This window comes from Calliphora vicina, chromosome 1, assembly GCF_958450345.1.
Source record: "Calliphora vicina chromosome 1, idCalVici1.1, whole genome shotgun sequence".
NCBI lineage: Eukaryota > Metazoa > Arthropoda > Insecta > Diptera > Calliphoridae > Calliphora > Calliphora vicina.
Window position 1 is genome coordinate 39,416,396 of NC_088780.1, and position 25,185 is coordinate 39,441,580.

Consider the following 25,185-nt stretch of genomic DNA (forward strand, 5'->3'; position numbering starts at 1 on the left):
AGAACTGCTATATTTTTCAAATATAAACCACTGAATTGCGAATAAATATAAGTAAATTTTAGCTTAACACCCTTGCATAGACTTCACTTCAATTTTTGAAAAATAAACTACAATTTTTCTTAAAACTATACATGCGTATTTCATCTTTCAACATTTCTCTACAAGACTGCATAATTTGATTTTTAAAATTGAGTAGTCGAAAAATAGGGTTTTGACACCAAAATCCCTCTGTGTGACTGCCCAATGCTGGCAATGTGCACAACTAAATGGCTCGGAAGGACCTATATGGCCCCGGGGGATGTAATTATTATCTTACCAAATAGAATAGTTGGCTTCATATGTAGCCTGAATCTGTTGAGATGAAAAATTTAGGGCTGCACAAAAGATCCTATGGGTTGCAGTGCATAAAGCCACGCTAATAATAATAGCTGCATATCGATTATAAAAAAGTGATCCATTTTCGATACAAGGTCAAGTAATTTTGCATATTGGGTCATTAAGTAAATATTAAAGCAATTCCATTGATTTCCATCATGTATACCTAATCATCTATTACATTAGAACTACTTTATTTTCATAGAAAAATCTTGCTTGTTTGGAAAAAGCTTTTAAGCCAAATATAAATTGATCTATAATAGTCATATTTAGGGTAAATATTTCAGGGACATATTTAAACTATTGAAATGTATTAACATTTGATTTTGATAACTCTCTCTACAAACCATTTACAAAAAGAAAACATTTTATTACTTATTAGAATATATTCCATAATTACCAAAAATTTTGTTTTATTTAATAACTATAAACACTATAAACACTTAATTTTATTTAGAGTAAATTTTTATTTTACAAAAACTGTTTAATTATGTATAAACCACTGGAACGTATGATTAATATTTATTTATTTATTTATTTAGATTTCTTGAATATGCAAAATTTTCAACAATTTTTCTTATATTTTTATAAGTATTTCGAGACTTAATGACGACATCAAGGACAAATTGTATGATTACGCGTTCGTTTGAAAAAACGAAAAAAAAACTACAAAAAAATAGAAGCAAAACTATGAAATGAAATAAAATAAAACTATGTCATACACTATGTATCGTAGTTAGAATAAAGAATAATGCTATTGAAATCGAAAACTAAAAAAAGGAAGAAAAAAAAACATGTCATGAAATAAGAGGGGAAAGTATTTTTAGTTTTTTTTTCAGCTGCTCTCTTAAGTACAAGAAGTCTGCCGCCGCGTCTGACGCCAAGTTTTATTTTTAATATATTTTTTTATATTATTAAATATTTTTGTAATTTATTACAAGTAATTTTAAAAGGACAAGGATTTTTTTTTTAAACTTTATTAACTTTTTTTTTTTTGGAATAGCTCACTTTTGATTACACAACACTATGTAGGACAAACTGTAGGAATTTTGTTTGTTAAACAGGGAAATTCAAATATTTATTTGTATAATTTTTATTTAAGTAAATTTATTGCACTTATTTATTATGGTGGCTAGTATTTTACTTTACCACTTTCTTTAAAAATCAACCAATGATTACTGCAACACCACCCTTTTTTTCAAACATTTATTTTTTTAATAGTTAGATTTTGTGTATTTTTTTACTATTGTTTGCTACTGTAATGCTGTTATTGTTGCTTTTAAAAATACTTTCTCCCTTTCACTTTCTTTTACATTCACTTCACTTTTTTCTATTTTTTTTTTTTTTTTGTTATAACTTTAGAGTAATTATTTTTTTTTGTATGTTGTTTTCGCGTTTATTTAGTTGTAACCACGTCTGTTGCTTGAGAACTCTGAGGACGGACTGACACAATAGTTGTGAATTTTTCCACCAGAAACACTTGTAGTTCAGGCTAAAGGACTTTATTATGAAAATTCACCTCTAAAGCAAAAGAGAAATATTAATTTTCAAGAGAAAAATTTTAGTTTTTCAGAAGTTATGAAGTAATTTGAGGGTTACCATTATTTAAAAAAAAAATTTTGTTTTTTAAATTTTTTTTTTTGTGAAAAAAAAAATTCGGGTTAAAAAATAATTTTTCCGATTTTGACTCATTCTAAGCAAAAATTTTAAATATTTTTAGAAAACAAAATATATTTTTTGGGAAAAAAAAAATTTTCAAATTATTTTAAAATATTTTTTTTTAAATTTTTAAAATTTTTTGGTGAAAAAAAAATTCGGGTTAAAAAATATTTGTTCCGATTTTGACCCATTGTAGGTCCAATTAGCCTTGGTCTTATATACGTCGTTGCAAATGTCTTTGAAATATCTATCATTAGATATCCATATTGTCTATATTAATGACTTAGTAATCCAGGTCAAAAATCGAGATTGTCCTGGTTTTTATCCTCATATCTCTGCCATTTGTGGACCGATTTTGCTAATTTTAAATAGGAAAATTCTCGAAAGCATATCTGTCAGAATTATTAAAGATTTGGATCCCGAAGATATCTGGGTCTTCAGTGAATTGATTTCAACAGACAGACGGACCTGACTTAATCGACTCCGCTATCTATAAGGATCCAGAATATATATACTGTTACGAAATTGTACTTGAATTCAAATATAACGATTTTAAGGGCTGATTTAAAAGTAGCATAATGCTTTCAAATAACATTGCTGTAATAGCAAACTGTAACATATCTGTGGGCATTATTAAATAAAAGCATTCAGTGGACATGATCGTAAGTTGTCAACGCTGTTTGAATTCGAATATTCAGTTAAAGAACATTGTAGAAAGTACACCACAGATGGCGTATGATCTAGAATATTCGAACTTTGACAGTTAAAGAGCAATCTAGAATGCAGATGGCAGTGTTATAAATAGTGGCAGAGGTTGCAGTCGTGAGTGAGTGGTTGTGGTTGTTGTACATTTTGAATAAATAAAGAGTTGTTACAATTTTTAAACTACTAAACGGCTTTTATTTGTAATCAAAAGTATCCGATTTATTTAAAGGAAATAAACCAGCGCACGGTGGTAAATTCCGGCCAAAAATGTTTTTTTTTGTTTTTTTAATTTTTATAAAATTTTGATGGTAAATTTTTCTTAACACTTCAGAATATACAGTATCATAATTATTTTGGCTATAAAGTAACTATATGGTTATTTATAGAGCTGTAAAGTCAAAGATTTTTTCTTGTCATTTTAATATTAGAAAAATGTGATTTTTTTACTTTTGAATTGAAGTAGCCTGAGCTTTTTTCTTTAAAGTTTTTTTTTGCAAATTAGCACATGCTTTTATAAAACAGTTAGCAGTTAACCATTCTACGTAGTTATTAAGGAGTTTTTGCGTGTTATTTTTATATACAAGTGAAATGATTTGGAACTAGTTTAAAATCTATAGAAACTAAATTAAAAAAAAAAGTTTGAAAGGCCAAAACAAATTAAATGGGGCTATTAGAGCTTAAGCGTAAATTACATCTAATACTGTAAGGTATCAAGAGTAAGTACTATAAATTTCAGCTGCAATTATCTGCCATTCTCATAACCAGAACGATTTTAGTGCCTACATATTTTACACATTTTTTTTGTATTTTTTTGGTCAATTTCAAAAATTATGTAAGTTTGAGAGTTATTTACGTCTATGCTGAATTGGCCAAACCATGTATTTGTATGTCGAAATTTTTTCAATCGATCATTTATGTTATTTTTAATTAAAAACCTTATTGAAGCCATTTACAAAAATGACATACTTTTTTCGATACTTTTATAACGTAAATTTTAATTTGGCCAACTCCTATATGCAATTTATAATATTTTTTGCGATGGATCAAGTCTGTTTTTCTTAAATGTACACAAAATTTCAAATTTTACATGAATAACCTAACTTTTTCGATTATTTCAATACGTCCACGTTTGTTTGGCCAAACCCTGTATATGTATTCCGAAATTTTTACGACCATTTATTTCAATCACTTATGTTATTCTTAATTTTTGGACTAAATTTCAGGCATTTACATGAATAACCTAATTTTTTCGATGCTTTTAAAAAGTCCATGATTGTTTGGACAAACCCTCCATATGTAATCCGAAATTTGAATTACCGATTTTTTTTCGATCACATATTTTATTCTTTATTTTTGGAATAAATATCAGCCGCTTACATGCAATTTGTTGGTACTTTTAGAACGTCCATGCTTTTTTGACCAAACCCTGTACTTGAACATCGAAATATTTATCGATCGGTTGGTTATGTTATTCTTAATACAAATAACAAATTTCAAACATTTTTATGAAGAAATAAAGAAGTTATGGATTTTTGGCCGGAATTGACCACCGTGCAGCGTTTTGAAAAGGTTAAAACGTAACAATACTTTATAGGTTCGGAAAATTACCTCCTCACGAAGGTGAAGGGTATAAAAAGAGGGAAATAAATCTGTAACTTCTAAACAGATAGTACGATTTGAATGGCATTTCACTTGCGCAAATAGGAAGTGTTGTTAAGTTTAAGTTTTGAATTTGGCCCACCTGCGGCGCGGCCCCCAAAGTAGGACACAACGGGTATGTTAAGTTTTTAAAACGATCCCATTTCTTCGTTTGTGTTCCGATTTCCAAAAAATTACACATATAGAATCTCCTCCTTGAGCACGAGCTGTTAAAAATAAAATTCGCATTTAAAAATAAAATTTTCAAATATTTCAAAATATGGTAACCCATTTTAAATGGCCCAATATGTTCCTAATTATTTTGTAAAAGGTTCCGATAACCCCGATCCCGTTTTGGATATTATAGCCAAAAAACTAAAAAATCTCATTTTTGGGATTTTTCAAAACTTTTTTGGGAATTGCGGGATTCCAGATAACTAATTATTTTTGCTTTTTTAATATAAACGTCAATATATGAAGGTATGATTTCGTTAAAAAATATTCATAAATATTAATTTAATTTCAATTTGAAAAATTTGTATCTTCGCAAAAACTCAATAAAAATAATTTTTTTATATATTTTTTAAAAAAATTCCATGAATTTTTTAATTGAAAATAGAAAATTAAAAACAAATTTTGAAATTTGTAATCCCGCAATTCTCAAAAAAGTGTTGAAAAATCCCAAAAATGGGATTTTTTAGTTTTTTGGCTATTATATCCATACCAGGGGCGGGTTTATCGGAACCCTTTACAAAATAATTAAGAACATATGTATTAGGCCATCGAAAATGGCTATATTTTAATTATATAAAATTAAGAATTTTTGCCAAAATATTAATTTTATATAAAACATAGGCGTTTTTTGGATGGACCTGGTCCTCTCGGTATCAACAATTTTCAAATTTATTTTCATTTAAAATATTTTCAAAAAGTATAAATAAATTCCTAATACATCTTCTTAAATTTTTTTAAGATAACTTGAAAAGAAAAAATGTACTTTTTTCCCAAAAACTTGTGAAAAATCGACTTTTTAAAATTTTTAAATTCAAATGCATATAACTTTGGAGTTAATACCGATTCTTTTTTGTTTGGAATATACAAATACAAAATTTATCTTATAAGACTTTAATAAATTTAAATATTTATCCCCATATTCATAAAAAAATTAAAATTTAAACAATGTTTTAAAGCAAAACGTTGTCTAAATTTAAAACTTGTTTATGTATGAATATGGCCTTTATTATGAACAAAATGAAGCCATTAAGTTCAATCCAAAAACAACAATTACAAATATTCCTCATAATTTTTTTCCTTCATTTGCTTCTTCTTTTTATAACTCTCTTAAATTGCTCTTAAAAATATGCAACTGCGCATTAACTCCATGCTTTGTTTTTGTTTAGAAATTCACCACATTTATTAAAATTATTTAATGCAATTTAATAAATCGTTTTTTTTCCAACACTTTTGAAATGAAATCAATCTTTTAACAATTCCTTATGTTGGCAATTTGTCAATAAACATTAAAAAGGCCAATATGTTTATCTTAAAGTAGCAGCTTCATATTGTACCACTTTAACACAATATTCTATTTCAGTAATTTCCATTTTATTCTTAGGAATGCTTAGTTTAATAAATTCCAATTGGGTCATTTGTAAAATCAAAAAGAATTGCACGAGTTTGTTTCTTGTTTTTCCTTTAGTTTTTTTTAGAAACTTCTACATAACGTTAACGTAAACAAACAAACAATACTTGCAAGTATTAGAATAACGGTGATAAATATTAGATATATTTACAATATTTGTATGTGTATTTGTAGATTACAACTACAGTTATTTATGTAAATATGTATGTTTGGTTACGTGTATGGGTGAGTCATGGTTATAAAGTTGTTCTTTATAAGTATTTATGTATTGTATACTACTGTCTACGAGTACTTATTTATATGAGAATATGTCTGAACATACCAAAGTACAATGGGACCTAATTGTCTGATCGTCTCAAATATTAGAATAATGTCAGTTAAATTCAAATAACTACTTATAACATATTTCAAACATATAATACAGATTATAACACTTTTTCTAAAATAGCATATCTTTTGAGCGCGGTTTTCGTTTTTATGTATGAAAAAGTGCAATATTTTTGAAGGACGGAGTTTCAAAGTGGCATATTTTTGAATCTAATTCAGATATTGACTTGAAATTTTTTTTGTAAGACCAAACATTAACTTATCTAAACAAAACAATATAGCTCGGAATAAATGTGCATCAAATTGTTTCTAATATTTGCAATCCTATTAAAATTTTGATATAAATTTTAGTTTTAGAAACTCAATGAATATGTAATATATAATAAAATCTTTATTTATTAGCAAAACTCAATGAAATTTTCAGCGTTTTTTAAGTTTCTCATTCTAAATAACAAGGTGTAAAAAAACTTGTCAAAAGGTCAAAGGGAATCCCGCAATTCCTAAAAATTGGAGCGAAAATCCCAAAAATGGTATTTTTTACAATTTTGTCTATAGGGTCCACATTTCCTTCGGGGCTGGGAAAATACTTTAGGGATAAATAGGGAACACATCAGGGTTTATAAAGCGGCTTTCCGTTTTCTGATCCTAGCTTTGGGATTTTGGAACATGTGGCCCAAAGTTGAAATTTTGATAAAAAATAGGTCAATTTCCAAAGGGCGTAGGGCCGACATGTTCGGAAAATAGGACATGTCTTTTATACCAAAATGTTCTCCGTAAAGAAAATTTATAGAAAACCGTAAAATTGTTATATTTTCTTAAAGAAAGTTGTTTTTTTTTTGTCCAAAAAACAGCAAAAATATACTATTTTTTGAATTTTTAAATTGAAAATCGGTTATTTTTGGATTCGTAATTGATATTGCTCTGAAATCTTTTGTATGTTGTTGGTAATTTAGTTGTCTAACTAACAAAAAAAAATTCGGGTTCATTCGGTCCAAAAGTGCGCCCTATATTTTTAAAAAAGCGGACCAAGGTATGGCAAAATTTTAAAAATGCAATTTCTAAATGCCTATAACATTTTCTTTTTGAAATTTTGTTTTTGCTTTCCATATAAATGGTCTGTTCATTTACTTTCCCAGTAAATACTTGGAACGAGAGAATAAAACCAAAATTTACAAAATTACTCTATTAAATTCTCAAAAATGGTAAAAAGTAAATGAACGCTTTTCCAGTATCAATTGTTTTATACACACAATTTTCTTATTTTATTCCTTTTAAAATGTATAAATACTCACATGTTCTTCAATTTTATTGAAAATTCTTTTTTTTTAATTTTTTCACCACAATAATAAAATTGTAAATAAATAAACAATAACACAAAACATATGAAATATAAGCTGCTAACTATTACGAGTTCAAAATAGAACTTGTAATAGTTTGTAACGAGAGAACACTCTCTAAAATTTATACGCTCATGATTTTTTCTCTGCTTGCTAGTTTTTTGAGTTAATGAATGCTTTTCCAGTAACAATTGTTACTAATTAGTAACAACTTTTAGTTATTGAACATAGCTAATATCACTTTGTGACGTGATTTACAAAATTAGGGCCTTGTAGTGCTGTAAAGTCAAAGGTATTTTCTTTTAATTTTAATATTAGAAAAATGTGATTTTTTTACTTTTGAATCGAAGTAGCCTGTGCTTTTTTCTATATTTTATAGATTTTTGGTAATTATTCGAACTTTTTATATATATAATTTGAAAGTAAATTTTTTTTTTAATTAGGCTTAAGTTCATTTATATTATAATTTATTTGTAATAATTCAAAGAATATCACTGAATACTAAAATTTTAGACAATTGGCAAATTGGAATGCATTTTCTACCCTGCCAAGGGCGTCATCAACAATCTTCATTGTCAAGGTCTATTTGTAAATATCATCTATTTAACTTACTATTATTAGGAATTAGAATATGGGAAGCCTAATTCATATTTATATTATTTGTAAATTAGACGAAATTTCAAATATTTTTATTATATATGTGTATTCTTATTATTACAAATTTATCATTTTATTAGTGTTGCTGTAGTCAACCTTTGGTTAACAATTTAGCTATGAATGTTTTTTTTTGTGTTTTTCTTTCTTTCTCCTTGGTGTTGATTCATTGAATCAAACTGGAGATTGAAAACTGATTTTAGTCTTTTATTGTGCCATGTGTATATTTTATTTAATTTATAGATTTTTGGTAATTATTCGAACTTTTTATATATATAATTTGAAAGTAAATTTTTTTTTTTTTTTTTAATTAGGCTTAAGTTCATTTATATTATAATTTATTTGTAATAATTCAAAGAATATCACTGAATATTTTTTACAAATTAGCACATGTCTTTATAAAACAGTTAGCAGTTAACCATTCCACGTGGTTATTACGGAGTTTTTGCGTTTTCTTTTTATACAAAAGTGAAGTGATTAGGAACTAGTTTTAAATCTATAGAACTAAATTAAAAAAAGTTTGAAAGGCCAGAAAAAATTAAAAGAGGCTATTAGAGGTTAAGTGTAAATTACATCTAATATTGTAGAGTATCAAGAGTAAGTACTATAAATTTCAGCTGAAATTATCTTCCATTTCAATAACCAGATCGATTTCAGTGCCTTAATATTTTACACATTTTTTTGGTATTTTTTTGACCAATTTCAAAAATTATGTAAGTTTTATAAGTTATTTACGTCTATGCTGATTTGGCCAAACCATGTACATATTTGTATGTCGAAATTTTTTCAATGGATCATTTATGTTATTTTTAATTATAAACCTAATTGAAGCCATTTACAAAAATTACATACTTTTTCGATACTTTTGCAACGTCAATGTTTATTTGGCCAAACCCTGTATGCAATTTCTAATATATTTTTTTGCGATGGATCAAGTGTGTTGTTCTTAAATGTACACCAAATTTATGGCATTTACATGAATAACCTATTTTTTTCGATAATTTCAAAACGTCCATGATTATTTGGCAAACCCTGTATATTAGAGTGTCCCTTAGAATTAAATTTTTTGAAATGTTGACACGGTACCAGCTGAAAACTTTCGTAATGACCTAAAATACCACCAAAAATTTTTTTAGCTTGTTCTAAGAAGGGCAACCAGTGCCGACTTTCGATTTAGTTTTGAGGTGCTTTTTTTCAGTTTTTTTTTAAAAATTTCTATTTAGTAAATACTTTTGCAATTTAATTTAAAAGAATCGAAATGAGTACGTAATTGTCGTTCTAATGAGATATAAAAGACGAAAATTGGTTAAAAAATTTTAAAGTTATAAAAAATCGGCAGGCCATTAACGTGTCTCAGGCCACTACAACAAGAAATGTAGGAACAAATTAACATATTTTGAGAAATATTAAAACAAAATTTTATTCTTACTTAAAATATATCCATATTTACTTGTATATGAGTTTTTATCTTCATAGAATATAGTTAACCTATTCGCAGGTATAACCAAAAAAAAATATTTTTTTAACGGCAGTTTCAAAACTCCAATTTCAAATTTTTAAAAATTTTGTTAAACAAATTTCAAAATTTTTTGATCATCACATGGGGATTTATTAACAACATAATAGGGAATAAAATTGTAAAAAAATATGGTAATACCTCCTATAGTTTTCCGTACCTGCGACTTAAATTTTGCGATTTTCGAGAAAAACTAATTTTTTGGCCATATTTTGGAGAATGAGCTGAATTTTCTTACTGTTATGATTTTTAAGTAAAACAAATTCAGAATGTTATAGTCTAGGTCATTTTAAGGACTTAAATTTTGCGATTTTCGAGAAAAACTAATTTGTTGGCTATATATTGGCGAAAGATATCGTATGTGAAGCCCGGCCAACAAGCCGAATCGACACCAAAGCCAAATATTCCTAGCGCTGTATTTGATGGGACCAAAAGGTTCCTATCTATTATGAGCTGCTGAAATCTGGCCAGACCATCAAGGGGAACCCCTATCGAATCCAAATGATTCGGTTGAATAGAGCTTTAGCCGAAAAACGGCCTTTATATGCGGCCAGACATGAAACCGTAATATACCATCATGACAACGCTAGGCCACATGTTGCAGTAGCTGTTGAAAACTATTTCAAAATAAGTGGTTGGGAAGACTTGCCTCACTCGCTTTATAGTCCAGACCGTGCCTCGTCCGACTACTATTTGTTTCGATCGATGCAGAACACTCTCTCTGTGATACGCTTCACTTTAGAACAGAGACAAAAAATTATTGAGAAATAATTGAAACAATTATATTAGAAAATATACTTTAAACTAAGCATTAATTAGACAAATAATTTAAAAGTTATATAATTGAGGATTTTTGGAAGTTTTGTTAATTTAGTTTGGAGACAGAGAAGTAGTATAGAAGTTATGTGTTTATTGCCATTTATACCAATCTCACCCAGTGCCCCATATTGCTTAAAAAATTCAAGAGTAAAACAAGAGCCCTTTTAATATCCCACAAGGCTTTTTTGAGATTAATTTTAGTGTTACCCTTTAAAGAAAATAATGAAATTATTTTAACAAAATATTCCTTAAACGTTCTGCCTTATTAAGATTAAACCCACAGACAAATTACACCTGTTGCCTTAAGTTATGATACTGTATTTATTTATTTTATTTCACACAAGCAACACTTTTTAAATAGAACATTTAGATGTTACATTAATTCGTTTAATTTATATTTAAATTTATATTTCTACTCTTAGAAGCGGTCGTTCTTATTTTTCTTATCACTCGATACAATTGAAAAAACGTCTATAATACTTAAATACTTAAAAGAGAAACATAGTTAAAACACGCATTTTATTTCAGTTTCATGAAATTAAATGTTTTTCAGCAGCATTTGACGAAAACACCATAAACTCCAACATTTTGCAGGGAATAAATAACGCAGTGACGAAAAGTTGATGGTAGTTAATGGGCTGATGGTGGTGGTCCGGTTTGATGTCGTCGTCGTCATTGTTGTTGTTGTAGCTGTTGTCAACTATGAAGCTAAAATCGTTTGTATCCATGGTAAATATGTGGCAACATTAACATAAACACCAGGTACACCTGATGTGGCACAACCAATGCCCCATGCCACCATACCGACCACATACCAAATGCCATTACTTTGACACACTAAAGGTGAACCGCCGTCTCCCTGTATTAGACACAAATGAAAGAAAACAACAAGAATGACAAAAAAAATGTTAAATAAAGCTACCGAAACTTATTACAACCACTTAATGACTCTCGTGAAGAATTTTTAATTATATTCATAATAATAACACAGTGAAACAAAACTGAACAACAAAAAAATATCGATGGATTCTTATATAAGAATTACACTTGGCCGCATAAGTTTGCGTACAAGAACGAAAATTAAAAGTATACTCTAATTTTGGATATAAAAATAAACGCTACTCATTTGAAATTTTTTATATAAAACTGTTAAATATTTAAAAACACAACTGCATTGTAAAATGCATATTTAAGAATCAACAAAACTTATAAGAATTCAATTCATAAAAAAATTCAATTCCGCACGTAGGCAAAAGCTTGCGTACATAAAAAAAAATTAAATATTACTGATTTTTATAAATTAAACTGTATTTTAATAATTAGTTGGAAAACCCCGACAACCAAGAACATCAGGAAGGCGTTTTGTCATTGATGAAACCAGTTTTTCGGTGTATTTGGAACTAATATTTCTCCATTCCTCAGTTAATACTGTTTGAAGAATTTCCTTTAATTTTATTACATGGTTTCGTATTTTTCACTCCCGCAAATCCCATAAATGTTCTATGGGATTTAGGTCTGGTGACTGCGGAGAAGTTTCCAATTGTTTTTGTTTTATTAAACAATTACCAAAGCCTTGTGTTGTGTGTAGTATGCTTTGGGTCATTGTCTTGCAGGAATATATAATCATCTTCAATGCCCAATTTGCTAACACTTTCGGTAAGATTTTTCATTAGAATGTCTAAATAGACCTTATGATCCATTGTCGATGGAATAAATTCTAAATTTCCCACGTCTTCACTTGTCATGTACCCCCGTAACTGTTAGTATTAAATTTTTGGGACTAAGCACTGTAAAAGGCTTTCTCCAAACAAACTGACGGTTTTTTATTCCAATGATGCAGTACTTGCATTCATCCGTGAACAGAAAATTTTTCCAGAACTCTGGAGGCATATTTATGTGTTCTTTAGTGAAAGCAATTCGTTTTTGTCTATTAACTATCAAAACTGGCTTCTATAGTTGTCCTTTTTCAAAATTCTGAGCACAGTGACTTTGGACACATGTTTATTAAATTGTGAATTTAAGTTTTCAGCCATTTTCGATACAATAAATTTGGGGTTTTCCTTCACAGAATGCATTATTACCCTGGACGACCAGAACGAGGCTTTGGGACAAAAATTCCAGTAATTTTAAAAATGTTTATCACTCTCTGGATGGAGGAGTGAGTACGTTTAACTACTTGATCGATTTCGCGCAAAGTTTTCCCTTGTTTCCGAAAATGTATAATAATATTACGTTCAGCTACATTAATTAATTTTCTGTTTGCCATTTCTTGAAATTATTCCAATTTGAAACAAACAAATTTCAAAAATCACTTTTATGATGAGTTTGAAACAAAAACTGCAGTATTGTAGTATCACACAATAACAAAAACAGTTATAAATTACCTTTAAATTTTATGTACGCATACTTTTGCATACACGAAAAGTTATTGTTTTTAAGCTGTCAATTATTACCAAACTTTGCAAATCCAAAAAGAAAATACCTATCGTAATTTTCAAATGTTTATCTATACATAAAAAACAATTTCAAATGATTACCGTTGTTACTTACGACTAAAATAGCCTGTTAAAATATATAAAGTAGTTTGTACGCAAACTTATGCGACCAAGTGTATGTTATATTGGAGTCCATAGAGTACGAAAATGCTTATAATTTTTATCAATCACTACGTTTTAGAGAACTAACGGTATTTTTAAATTCTAAATATCATAAATATGTTCTTTTGATACTAATTTTAAAATAATGCTTTCCTTCTTTAATTAAAAAAAAGTTTCGAAATGTTTGAAATAAATCTGGCATTTCTAAACAGTTGGTCGGTATAAAATTTGACGTAAGCATAGTCAAGAAGTATTCGAGTTTACTTATTAAAATGGGCCCTACAAATTCTCCAGGGCTAGTTTTAGAAACTCAATGAAATTTTCAACGTTTTTTAAATCTGTCAATCTAAATAACAAAGTCTAAAAAAACTTGTCAAAGGGAATCCCTCAATTCCAAAAAATTGCAGCGAAAATTGGTATTTTGTCCACATTTCCATCGGGCCTAGGAAAATACTTTGAGGATGAATAGGAAACACATCAAGGTTTCCAAAACTGCTTTCCATTTTCTGATCCCAGCTTTGAAATTTTTATAAAAATAGGTAAATTTCCGAAGGTCGTAGAGCCGACATGTTGAAAAAATTTAACATGTTTTTAACAGAAAAATTTTCTTCATAAAGATACCTTACAGAAAAACATAAAATTGTTGTATGTTCTTAAAGAAAGTTTTTTTTTATATAAAAAAGAGCTAAGTCACCTTTTCAGCAAAAATCTACTATTTTTTAAATTGAAAATCATTTATTTTTGGATTCATAATTGATATTGCTCTGAAATCTTTTGTATATTATTTAGTTGTCTAAATAACAGAAAAAAATCAAGCCCATACGTTTCAAAAGAACGCCCTATATTTTTATAAAAATGGACCAAGTTATGGCCAAATTTTAAAATTTAAATTTTGAAATGCATATAACTCGGAAAATTTAGATAATTGTCAATTATGGCTCGTGTTTAAAAATTTTACATGAATTTAGAAATGCCAGATTTATTTTGATTCTGTGCGAAAGATGGTTTGTCGCCTTCAGATGTAGTGACACGGAAGACAAAGATCGCCCAGGCAGCAGGATTCTTCTAAAAGCAGGGAAATTGGGTACCATACGAATTGAAACCGAGAGAACTTGAAAAACGATATTGCATGTCCGAAATGATGTTTGAATCCATTACGTTAACCCGAAGCATAAGAGATCGAACGTGAAGCACAGCCAAACAACCAAATCAACACAAAAGCCAAATATCTATGGCGATAAGGCAATGCACTATATTTGGTGAGATCAAAAGGGTCCTATCTATTATGAGCTGCTGAAATCTGTCCAGAGTCTGGACTCCAGACCATCAGAGAGCATTTGCCGAAAAACGCCCAGAAAATACGGCCAGACATGAAACTATAATATTGCATCATGACAATGCTTTCCCACATTATGCAATTCATGTTAAAAACTTTTTAGAATGAAGTGGTTGGAAAGACTTGCCTTCCACCTTATAGTCCAGACCGTGTCCATCCAAATACTATTTTTTTCGATCGATGCAGAACGCTCTCTCTGAGATACGCTTCACTTTTTAATTGAGTATCCGATATTGGTTTTATTCATTCTTGGCCTCTAAAGATGAACAGTTCTTTTAGCTCGGAAACTATATGTTGCAAAAATATGGGAAAATGTCATAGCTAACAATAGCAAATACTTTGAAACTTCAACTTATCAACAATGTTGATAACACGCTGTTATTAACATTGTTTATAAGTATAATATATTAACTATAATGTTGCTAACATTAACATTAAAGCTGCTAAAAGCTCTAGTAATAGAATATTCTAGTTTTGTCCGTTAGATAATTCATGAAACTACTAGAAGATGGCACTGTAGCAGCGAGTTGCAGAGCAGTTAGTGTATTGTAGACGGTGGTAGACTCAACATCAACCAGTGTGTATATTAAAAGAGACTGACTATTTAAATTGATGTGTTAATTTAAAAAATAAAGATTTGTTACAATTTTTAAACTACTGATTGCATTTATTTGCAACTAAAGTAATACGGTTTATTTAAAGGTAATAAACCACAGTTTTTAAAAGATAAAAACGTAACAATATCTTCAAAATTGCGACTTAAACTTTGCGCATAAGTTCACATGGACAGCCAGCCAGAAGGACGGACGGACGGACGGACAGAAAGTGATCATTTGTCTATGTGTACTAAACCACCGTTTTTAAAAGGTAAAAACGTAACAATATCTTCAAAATTGCGACCTAAACTTTGCACACAAGTTCACATGGACAGCCAGCTAGCCAGTCAAAAGGACGGATGGACAGAAAGTGATTGTCTATCGGTATACTTTAAGATGGGTGTTATACAATATTATGGACGTTACAAACATCAGCATAAACGCATAATAAACTCTCCAATATGTTGGTGTAGGGTATACAAATACTAAACGAAGTGATCGAGAAAAACTATAAGTATTTCAGAATCCAATAAAACTGAATTGCTATAAGAGAATTCCTGCATATTTTTGGTGTAGCATAGTGTAATTATGGTTGTGTTTTTTTGATATTTATGAGTATAATGTTGTTAATGTTATTGCTAATACTTACCGTACAGGCATCTTTACCCGCCTCCCCGCCGGCACATATAAAACTGGTGTTACTCAATACAAAGGTGGCACCCAAACGTGTATTACGCAAGGCAGCCTGACAATTAGCGTTGGGTATAAGAGGCACATCCACTTCACGTTGTATGGCCTGATAGGCTCCAGTGGGACCAAAATCATTTTTACCCCAACCAGCCACATAGCAGCGCTGACCCACAAACGATACACTGGGCAAACAAATTGTACCAATAGTCGACTTAGATGTAAGCGACACTGGGGTGGCCAATTTTAGAATGGCCACATCATTTTGCAAATTATCTTTGTTGAAATTGGGATGTATGTAGATATTGGAGACTACAACATCTTGTGCTGGTATGGGTTCAGCTGTGTTCGCGGCATCCCATTCACCTAGACGCACTTTGAAGGAGGTCATGCTGGCAATAAAATACTTAAATTAGTTATTTATGTTAAGCAGAGAAATATTGTTACTTACGCAACATTGTAGACCTTATGAGCAGCGGTCAAAATATGTTGAGGCGTTATTAGTGCCCCAGAACCCAGATATACTTCAGTAGTCGTTAGCAAAGCTGCTTGCCAGGGATATTCACCAAATTCAGCTTGACCAGCTCCTGCTGGTATGCTGCCAGGTGGAGGTGGATAATGACGTCCACACTGATAAGGACCAGCCTGGCAGCATACACTTAGAGAATAGCTACAGGTGAATGGTGCCGGTGTGGTAACAACAACAGGCTACAAAATTTTAAGAAAATTCATAGTAAATTATTGATATCGATGGTTTAATGGGGAGTTATGTCGATTTATTCAAAATTAAGTTGTTTAAATGTTTGGATGGATTTATATTAAATACATTTTACCTTCTTGTGGTTACAAACTAGGTTTGATATTCACTCCCATTTTATTAACAAGTACTTACATTATTTACTATGCGTATATCAATCTGCCCACTACCATCGGTGGGTGGTGGTGGCAAAGGATTTGGACAAGAACCAGCTGGTACACATATACAATGAGAGGGCGTGTTCACAATATTGGGCGTAAGAGTTCCAGTTATTAGTTGACGTGTTAGAACTAAAGGAAATTAAATGAATATCAATTGTTATTAAAAGTCAATTTTGTTAGGTAAATTCTACATTTCATATAATTTTTCATTATGAATCAGATGTCACCACTTATAATAGCTTTCATGAGATGTAAGGATATATTCCACCAAAGAGCATGGAAAAAATACAAGTTTTTGATCATGGATTTTAAAGTATTTGGTAAACACATACCCTTTCCAGTTTTATTCTTTTAAATTGTGAAATATTCACAATGTTTGTAAAAATAAAGAAAATTTTAATGTTTGTAAAAAAATGTGCTGTAAATTTAATTACTCGTATTTTATGAATCTAATGTCGGATTTTATTGATTACATTTACAAATACTTATCAAATACATCTGCAAATATGTGACCAAAGGCAGTGATATGGCAGTGATTGGAGTTAGTGCGGAAAATTTCAACGATGAAGTCACTCAATTTGAAATGGACTGTTATGTTAGCAGTAAAGAAGCCATTTGGCTCATATCCAACTGTTGTTCAATTAGCCGTACATCTGGAAAATTATCAAAGAGTGTACTTTACTGGGGATAATGTATTACAAAGAGTTGATCGACCGCCATCTACAACATTGACCAGATTTTATGAAATGTGCCGGAATCAATCTTCAAAAAAATTTCAACGCCGCACAGAGGGTTGAAATGTATTTCGAGAGCTTATATTTTTTGTTAAATCTGTTAAAAGTAGAAATATTAAAATGGAACCATCAACTTCAGGTATTTGAGAACATAAATAAATAATTTTTGTTTAGATAAATGTTTTGCAAATATTTTTTAAGATTTTTTTTAAAGTTCTCCATTATTGTGGTTTTTTCGATATATAGATTGAGTTTAAAAAAAATCAGGGCGAGATCTGGTAAATTCCATTAAATGCTCTTAAAATATGAACTTTCAGCTTCTATATACAGAAAAAAAATCGTGCGGGTTTATTGAGGTTTTTTACTTATTTAAGTTATAGTGAAAGAACTCCTCTTGCTAAAAAACATATTCTGATACAAAATAGGTTAAAACATTTGTTTCTTACATGTTTTTTTAAGTTGTGTTTTTATGTATTTATGATTGTTCATTACAAAAATTTATAATATTGTCTTTTGTGGCTTTTTTTTAAAAAAATTTGTACATTTATAAAATTTTGTGAAAAACAAAAATTAGATTTTAAATTAAATTTATGCTAATGTAAATACATATAATAAATTTATGTTTTGAATTTTTTAATAGCATATTAAGTATGCTTTTATTTCCAATTTAATTCATTATCGCTTTCCATTCCAAAGTTACAGCATAAATTGTGAACTAAGGTCTTTTTTTTCCAAAAAAACAATAATGCGCTTAACGGGTCAAAATTTTTTTTTTTAATTTTTTTTATTTTAAATGCTGTGTTTTTATGTATTTATGATTATTCATTACGAAAAATTATAATATTGTCTTTTGTGACTTTTATAAAAAAATTTGTACATTTATAAAATTTTGTGTAAAACAAAAATTGGATTTTAAATTAAATTTATACTAATATAAATACATATAATAAATTTATAATTTTATTTTTTTAGTAGCACATGAAGTATGCTTTAATTTCCAATTTTATTCATTAATTTATGGCTTTCCATTCCAAAGTTATAGCATAAATTGTCAGCTAAGGTCTTTTTTTCCAAAAAACAATAATGCATTTAACGGGTTAAAAAATTTTTTTTTTTCTAAAGTGCTGTGTTTTTATGGATTTATGATTATTCAGTACTAAAAAATTATAATATTCTCTTTTATGATTTTTTTGAAAAAATTTGTAAATTTATACAATTTTGTGTAAAACAAAAATTGGATTTTAAATTAAATTTATACTAATATAAATACATACAATAAATTTATATTTTGAATTTTTTAATAGCACATTAAGTATGCTTTTTCAATTTTATTCAATAATTTATCGCTTTCCATTCCAAAGTTACAGCATAAATTGTGAAAAAAGGTCTTTTTTTCCAAAAAACAATAATGCGCTTAAAGGGTTAAATTTTTTTTTAACCTTTTTTTTCTAAAATGCTAATGTTTTTTGCTGATCGTTTTTTGCTACTATGTTCATTTTTCGCCGTGGTGTAGAATAAATGTCAAACTTTGTTTTCGTTTATGTTTTAAAACCAATAATAATACTACACGAAATTAGTTTTATTTTTAAAAACATCAAATTAAATTACAAACAGATTAAAATTTATAAACATATTGGCCCATAATCATAGTCAAACACTAAAGTCGGTTCTTTTTAAAAACAACTTTAAAATAAAAACCTGCTTTTTATTAATTTGCTACCATAGTCAAAATTAAAGTATGTTTTAAATTGAACCGACTTTAACTGGGTGCCACCGCAAATGTAGAAAATGTTTTCATACAATATACAACAAAAAACCAACAAGTGGCAACACTGAACAGCTGACATACAAAATTAAAAAAATCCAAAAAACGTAAACAATAAAAGTAACCGGGACATCTAAAGAAAGAAAGTTGTTTGTTGTGGAAAAGTGGAAAAGATAAGATTAATATCATAATTACGATATTTTGGTACTAATTTTATTGATAACTGTTCAATAATTGCAAAATCTCTACCAATATTTTGTAACATAAAAACATTTTTTACTTTGTGACGAACTTTTTTACTCGGCGAAGAACAGCTGATGCTGTTGTTAAACGAGTTAAAAACAACTCCAGCTAGTTTTATATTTAGAGTCGACTTCAGCGTCAGAAGTATACTTTAACTTGTCTATGATAGACCTAAAGTCCACTCTTAAGTAAAGTCGAGTTTAATTCTCTTAAAATGTACTTTATTTTTGACTATGATTATGGGCCATTTTGTTTAACAAAAAGTCGCTTTGATTTATTTGTCAGCTGTTTTTGGCATTTTTCCCTGACAGCCAATTCGCCTTCAAGTGCAGGCACAATGTCAAACTACATATAAAAAAATATAACCAATTCGCTCGGTATTCTGAATTCGCCGATGACACTACCTTATAAAATTAATATACCTTGGTACAAATTATCACTGGAAGTTACTGGATTCCGTTCAAGGCGAATTTATATACGAGGTGGTGTCGGTGGCGAATTCAGGCAAATACGAGCGAATTCATGCATTTTTTATATATGGAGTTTGACATTCGAAACAATGAGAGAATGGTTTTGAATGTCATACTCCATATATAAAAAATTAATGAATTCGCTCGTATTTCCTGAATTCGCCACCGACACCACCTTGTATATAAATTCGCCTTAAATGCACCTTGGTTTCTATTTGCGCTTGCTTAGCGAACGTTTCAAGATTTTCGCACTATAAATGGTTAATTGACTTATAGAGAAGCGTGTCAACGATTGCGATTATTAGATGCTGTTCTTTCGTCAAATACGAACATTGTTTTCCATAATTATCTTAACATGCTTCCCATCCAAACCGACTGCTTTGTTAACCAAATACAAAGATGTCATGATGGATGTCATGATATGTGTAAGTTTTTTGAATTCAGAACTCAGACGAAGAAATTGGACCGTTTTAAAAATTTAACATACCCGAGGTGTCCTAATTTGGGGAACAATAGCCGCACCCCTGGTGGGCCCATGCAGTCAAAATTCAAAACTTAAACTCGACCACACTTCTTCTTTGCGCATGTCAAATTTCATTCCAATCGGACTAAGGGTTTAGAAGTTACAGATTTATTTCGCTTTTTTTTGTTCTCATACCACTGTGCGCTCCCTGTGGAGCTGTAAAAGCTTTTTTGATCGCTATGATTTTGGCAACGTTACGCTATCAGAATTATATTGCACTTGTACTTGCTACATCAGGAATTGCAGCAATGTTGTTGGAAGACGGTCGAACTGCTCATTCAGCTCTCAAGTTGCCATTGAATAAGCAAATCAATGAAATTCCAACATACACCAGTGCGATGGCCAAAGTTTTACAGCAAAGCAAACTGATCGTTTGGAATGAGTGTTCAATGGCGCATAAAAAGTCTTTGGAGGCATTAGACAAAACGGTGCAATATTTACGAAACGATCAAAGCCGGTTTGGTGGTGCGATGATTCTGCCAGCCGAAGAACTTAATCCATGTTTGAAGTCGTCCGTTTTGTGGAAACTCAAATTGACTGTGAACATGCGTATCGTCTTGCAGAACGATCAATCTGGAGAAGTATTTTCTAAATAATTGCTGGACATTAGCAACTTCAAAATTCCGGTTGACATTCGACCGGCTGCATTAAAATTTCCCGTCGCTTTTTGCCAGTTTATCAAAAATCAAAATCCCTACTCATCCGAAAGGTTTTTCAAACATTGCACAAAGTTACAAAAAATCATGATTGGTTGAGTGAACGCGCTGTGCTATATTGGCTGCGAAAGACATTGATGTCGACGAATTGAATTTTGAGATTCAAAGTGAAATTGCAGTCGAATTAATGACGTACAAATCGCTGGAATTACCCGGATTACCGCCTCACAATCTCCAACTGAAAGTCGAATCGGTAATCATAATGTTATAAAAGGGAAAAAACTCTCGGTGAATTTTTTCATAATTGAGCAGATAGTGTGCCATTATTTTTAATTTAACTCACAGATAATTTATATAAATGATAAATACATACATAGATATAAAGCAAAGGTTAAACATTTAAATAAAAATTTGATTTTCAGCTAGTATGTCTATCCCCCCGCATATAAATATGTACAATTACAGATAGGTACTTGCATGTTTGATAATGATTATTCAGCATTTGTTAATGTTCAGATATGACAATTTATGCGAGTTTATAATTCAGTATGTTCAACAAAATATATACTATATCACATTACAAACACGCAATTTGAAATATTTCTTAGGAAAAATATTTTACAATGATTTTAAAGGCAGAATATGTTAATACTCCTACTACGTGACCAATTTGTTTTCGATGGAAAATTATCACACATGTCTACAATTCAAGGATATTTGTATTATGCGGGGGTTTTACGCACAAAATTATTACGTTTAAAACGTTTGTTACACAATAAACGATAAACATTTTTTGTGTATCACAAACATTTATTTCACCAATTTTTACACCATTTAAATGTGAATACATTACAGTGGTTAGAGTCGTGTACCTACCTGTTGCATCACTCGAAACTGCTGGAGATGGCTGCTGAGTATTGTCACTTGTAGCAAATGTAAATTGTTTCGATGGGGTGTTTTTTATAAATGTTAATCCTTGTATGCTGGCCAAACGGCAACAGGACAACAGCACTACCAACCACCTTAAAAGGTAACAGTTTTTTATGGATTTCAAATGTAAATCCATGTTAAAGAGCTCACAATAAAATAAATATAAACGTTTATATTCGAAAATAATCTCTGTTTCGTTATAATAAAAATAAATGTAGTTTTGTATGTTTGTATGTTTGTATATAATATGGCTTTATCCTTGCTGAATTTTGTGTTGAAATATTTTATTTTATTTTTTTTTAAATTAAATTTGAAAACACGTTTACTGTTTAGTTGACCCGAAATCACTGATAAATATGTTACCAATTTAAAATGTTTTATGGTAATTGCTGCTACGCCAGAGAATAATTCTCTACACACTTCAAAGCGCTGTTTTGTTGACAGAAAAACAGTGAACAAAAAAACTGCACTAGTTAATTGGTCAACGAATGTAATTTGAAGTGCCACACAGGGGCAAACTGCGGCACGCAGTAAACATAACCTTAGAAGATTAAAAAAATAAGAGTTACGTTTTCATTTCATTAAAAAATTTATTCCTAGGCTTCCTTAGTACTTCGCCGTATTGAATTAATTCCTTTGAGAATTCATTATTGATGGAACATATTCACCATAAGCTTTGGTGAGCTTAAAGCAAAAATTCGACATTTTCAAAGCAAAAAAAACCTTCAAAATGACATACATATAAATTATTAAATACCAAAATCACGTTCAAAAGATAATCCATCTATTGTAAATCCCGCACTTTTAAGTCATACACCCAATATATTAAAGTCCTGACTTTAAAACATTGATTTCGCCAAAACTATGGGTTAATTATGGATAATTTTCCGAAATAAATATTAATCATACGCACTGATATACTACATACATACATAAACATATTTTTCAAATATCTCATTCAGTTGTATAGACATTTTTATGACATTTGGCCATTTTATTTGGAGAGATAAACTCTTTAATATGGAAAGAGATTTGTAAAACAAATTTAAATAACATACAGTGACCGACAAAAGTCTACATACGACCATTATTTTCTTAACTCGCGGACTTCTAAACCATAAAAGCTTAAAGTAATGATGCAGTTTTATTTCAAATGTATTTTTAGTAATATAACAAAAAAAAATATCTCTAAATTTATAATTAATTTAACTTTTATTCACAAAAAATTAAAAAATATGTTGACAAAAGTCTACATACGATCTGTACACTAAATAAACATTTTTCAGCGAATACAAATTTTCATTAAATTCAATATTTCGTTGGGCCACCACGGGCATCTACAAGCGTCTGGGCATCGAAGCAACTAAATTTTCCAGTTCTGCGGACGTTATATTTTGCCATTCTTCTGGAAGGTCCTCCTTTAACATTGGTGCACAAGTAATAAGATATTTTCGGATCTTCCGTTGTAGCATTTCCCACACGTGCTCAATAACATTTAAGTCCGGGCTTTGAGGTGATGTGTACAATTGTCATGGGGTATGGTAGAGTAGCCAATCTTTGATAATTTGAGACCAATGTTTCGGATCGTTATCTTGCTGAAAAATCCAATTTTAACCAAGAGTTAAAATATCAACGGATGTTCTCAAATTTTGTTCCAAAATGGATTTGTACTGATAACGATCCACATTATCCTCAATAAACACTAACTTTCCCACTCCAGAAGCAGCGACAGTACCCCAACCATCACACTGCCAACACCATGCTTAACTGTAGCGAGTAAGTTTTTCGGATCTCAGCCATTTGTGGACCGATTTTGCTGATTTTAAATAGGAAACTTCTCGAAAGCATGTCTGACAGAATAATTGAAGATTTGGATCCCGAAGATACATATCTGGGGTCTTCAGAAAATTGACAGACAGACAGTGGTTTATCCCTGCTACCGATAAACCAATAACATTACTAGTTGTATACCAGGTCCCTTTCTTTTAAAGCTATTTTTAAAAATTTAGTTGCATCAAAGAAATTTTCCATAAGAAATGTTGCGTCAATTGGTTGTATGCTAGTCTATCGGGGTTGCGGGTTCGATTCCCACCATAGACATAAAATAAATCAGAGCCTGACTCAGAAACACGACTGTTTGTATGAAAAACATTAAAAAAAATTGAAAACTGATTTATTTTTATACAATAATTTTAATATATTTTTTCTGTTTGTGTTTCCGAATCAGACCCTAAATTAATATGTATTTTCAATATAATTTGTATAAAAATCTTAAAAGTTTAAGAATAATGTTTGAGTCATAGAGAAATATACATAGAGCGGAAGGAGAGAGAAATATAAATGGAAAAAATGACTCTCTTTTAACACATACTGGTGATACCATGAATCGTGGGTGATACAATAACAAAATACATGACAATAAATTCTCATGGCTCTCAGTTACCTATCTAGTTGTCATCTAGGGCTTGAGTATTCAAAAATTTTAAAACTATTTTCACAATTTTGTATAAACATTTTTTAGTGAATTTTTTATTTTTATTATTAATTTTAAAACTAAGAACCAGGGCACACTTAGAAAGGAGACTGCATCACTACAACAATACAAAAACAACAGGTACTTTGTTTTTGTTAAAAAGTAGGTGAACTGTCAAAGTTGCCTGTTATTGTTTTTGCTTTTGGGTTTGTTGTATTTTTCGCCACAATAACCACAGGTGAATTGACAATTCAAACTGAATCAAAAAAATAATCAGCTGTTTCATCGCAGTCACCTTTCTAAGTGTGCCCCGCTAAGAACCATGACAAAGAACTATTTTACAAAACTACTTTATATTTAAAAACCTGTCAGAAATTTTATTAAATAAATATGAAGTAGTTCACATTGAAAAAGTAGCCTTCGTATATTTACATTTGATTAAAAAATATTGCAAACTGGATTCTTTGCTGCAAACAACAATTCTTTTATTAATAAATAAAATTTAATTTAACTAGAAATTGTTTTAAATAATTCAAACACAATGACTAACTACTGGCGAAATGTTGGTTTAAATTATATTCAATA

General features: G+C 29.8%; 1 protein-coding gene across 1 annotated transcript; it reads right to left on the reverse strand.

Annotated features, from left to right (window-relative positions):
• Positions 1 to 11,346: 11,346 nt before the first annotated feature.
• Positions 11,347 to 23,554, reverse strand: LOC135963679 (phenoloxidase-activating factor 2). The gene is made up of 6 exons (XM_065515631.1): positions 23,469 to 23,554; positions 22,074 to 22,219; positions 16,781 to 16,935; positions 16,340 to 16,596; positions 15,851 to 16,280; positions 11,347 to 11,531 (listed from the first exon to the last, which is right to left on the reverse strand). Exons 1-6 carry the CDS (start codon positions 23,552 to 23,554, stop codon positions 11,373 to 11,375), a joined length of 1,233 nt encoding a protein of 410 aa, XP_065371703.1. The 3' UTR covers positions 11,347 to 11,372.
• Positions 23,555 to 25,185: the final 1,631 nt, after the last annotated feature.

Bases quoted from the DNA above. Each gene is read 5' to 3' on its own strand.
- LOC135963679 (XM_065515631.1), bottom strand. From the start codon at position 23,554: ATGTTAAAGGAGGACCTTCCAGAAGAATGGCAAAATATAACGTCCGCA. The intron at 16,597-16,780 runs GTAAGTACTTGT...AAAATTTTGTAG, and splicing joins ATATACGCATAGTAAATAAT to CCTGTTGTTGTTACCACACC. The intron at 11,532-15,850 runs GTAAGTATTAGC...TGTCTAATACAG, and splicing joins CGGGTAAAGATGCCTGTACG to GGAGACGGCGGTTCACCTTT.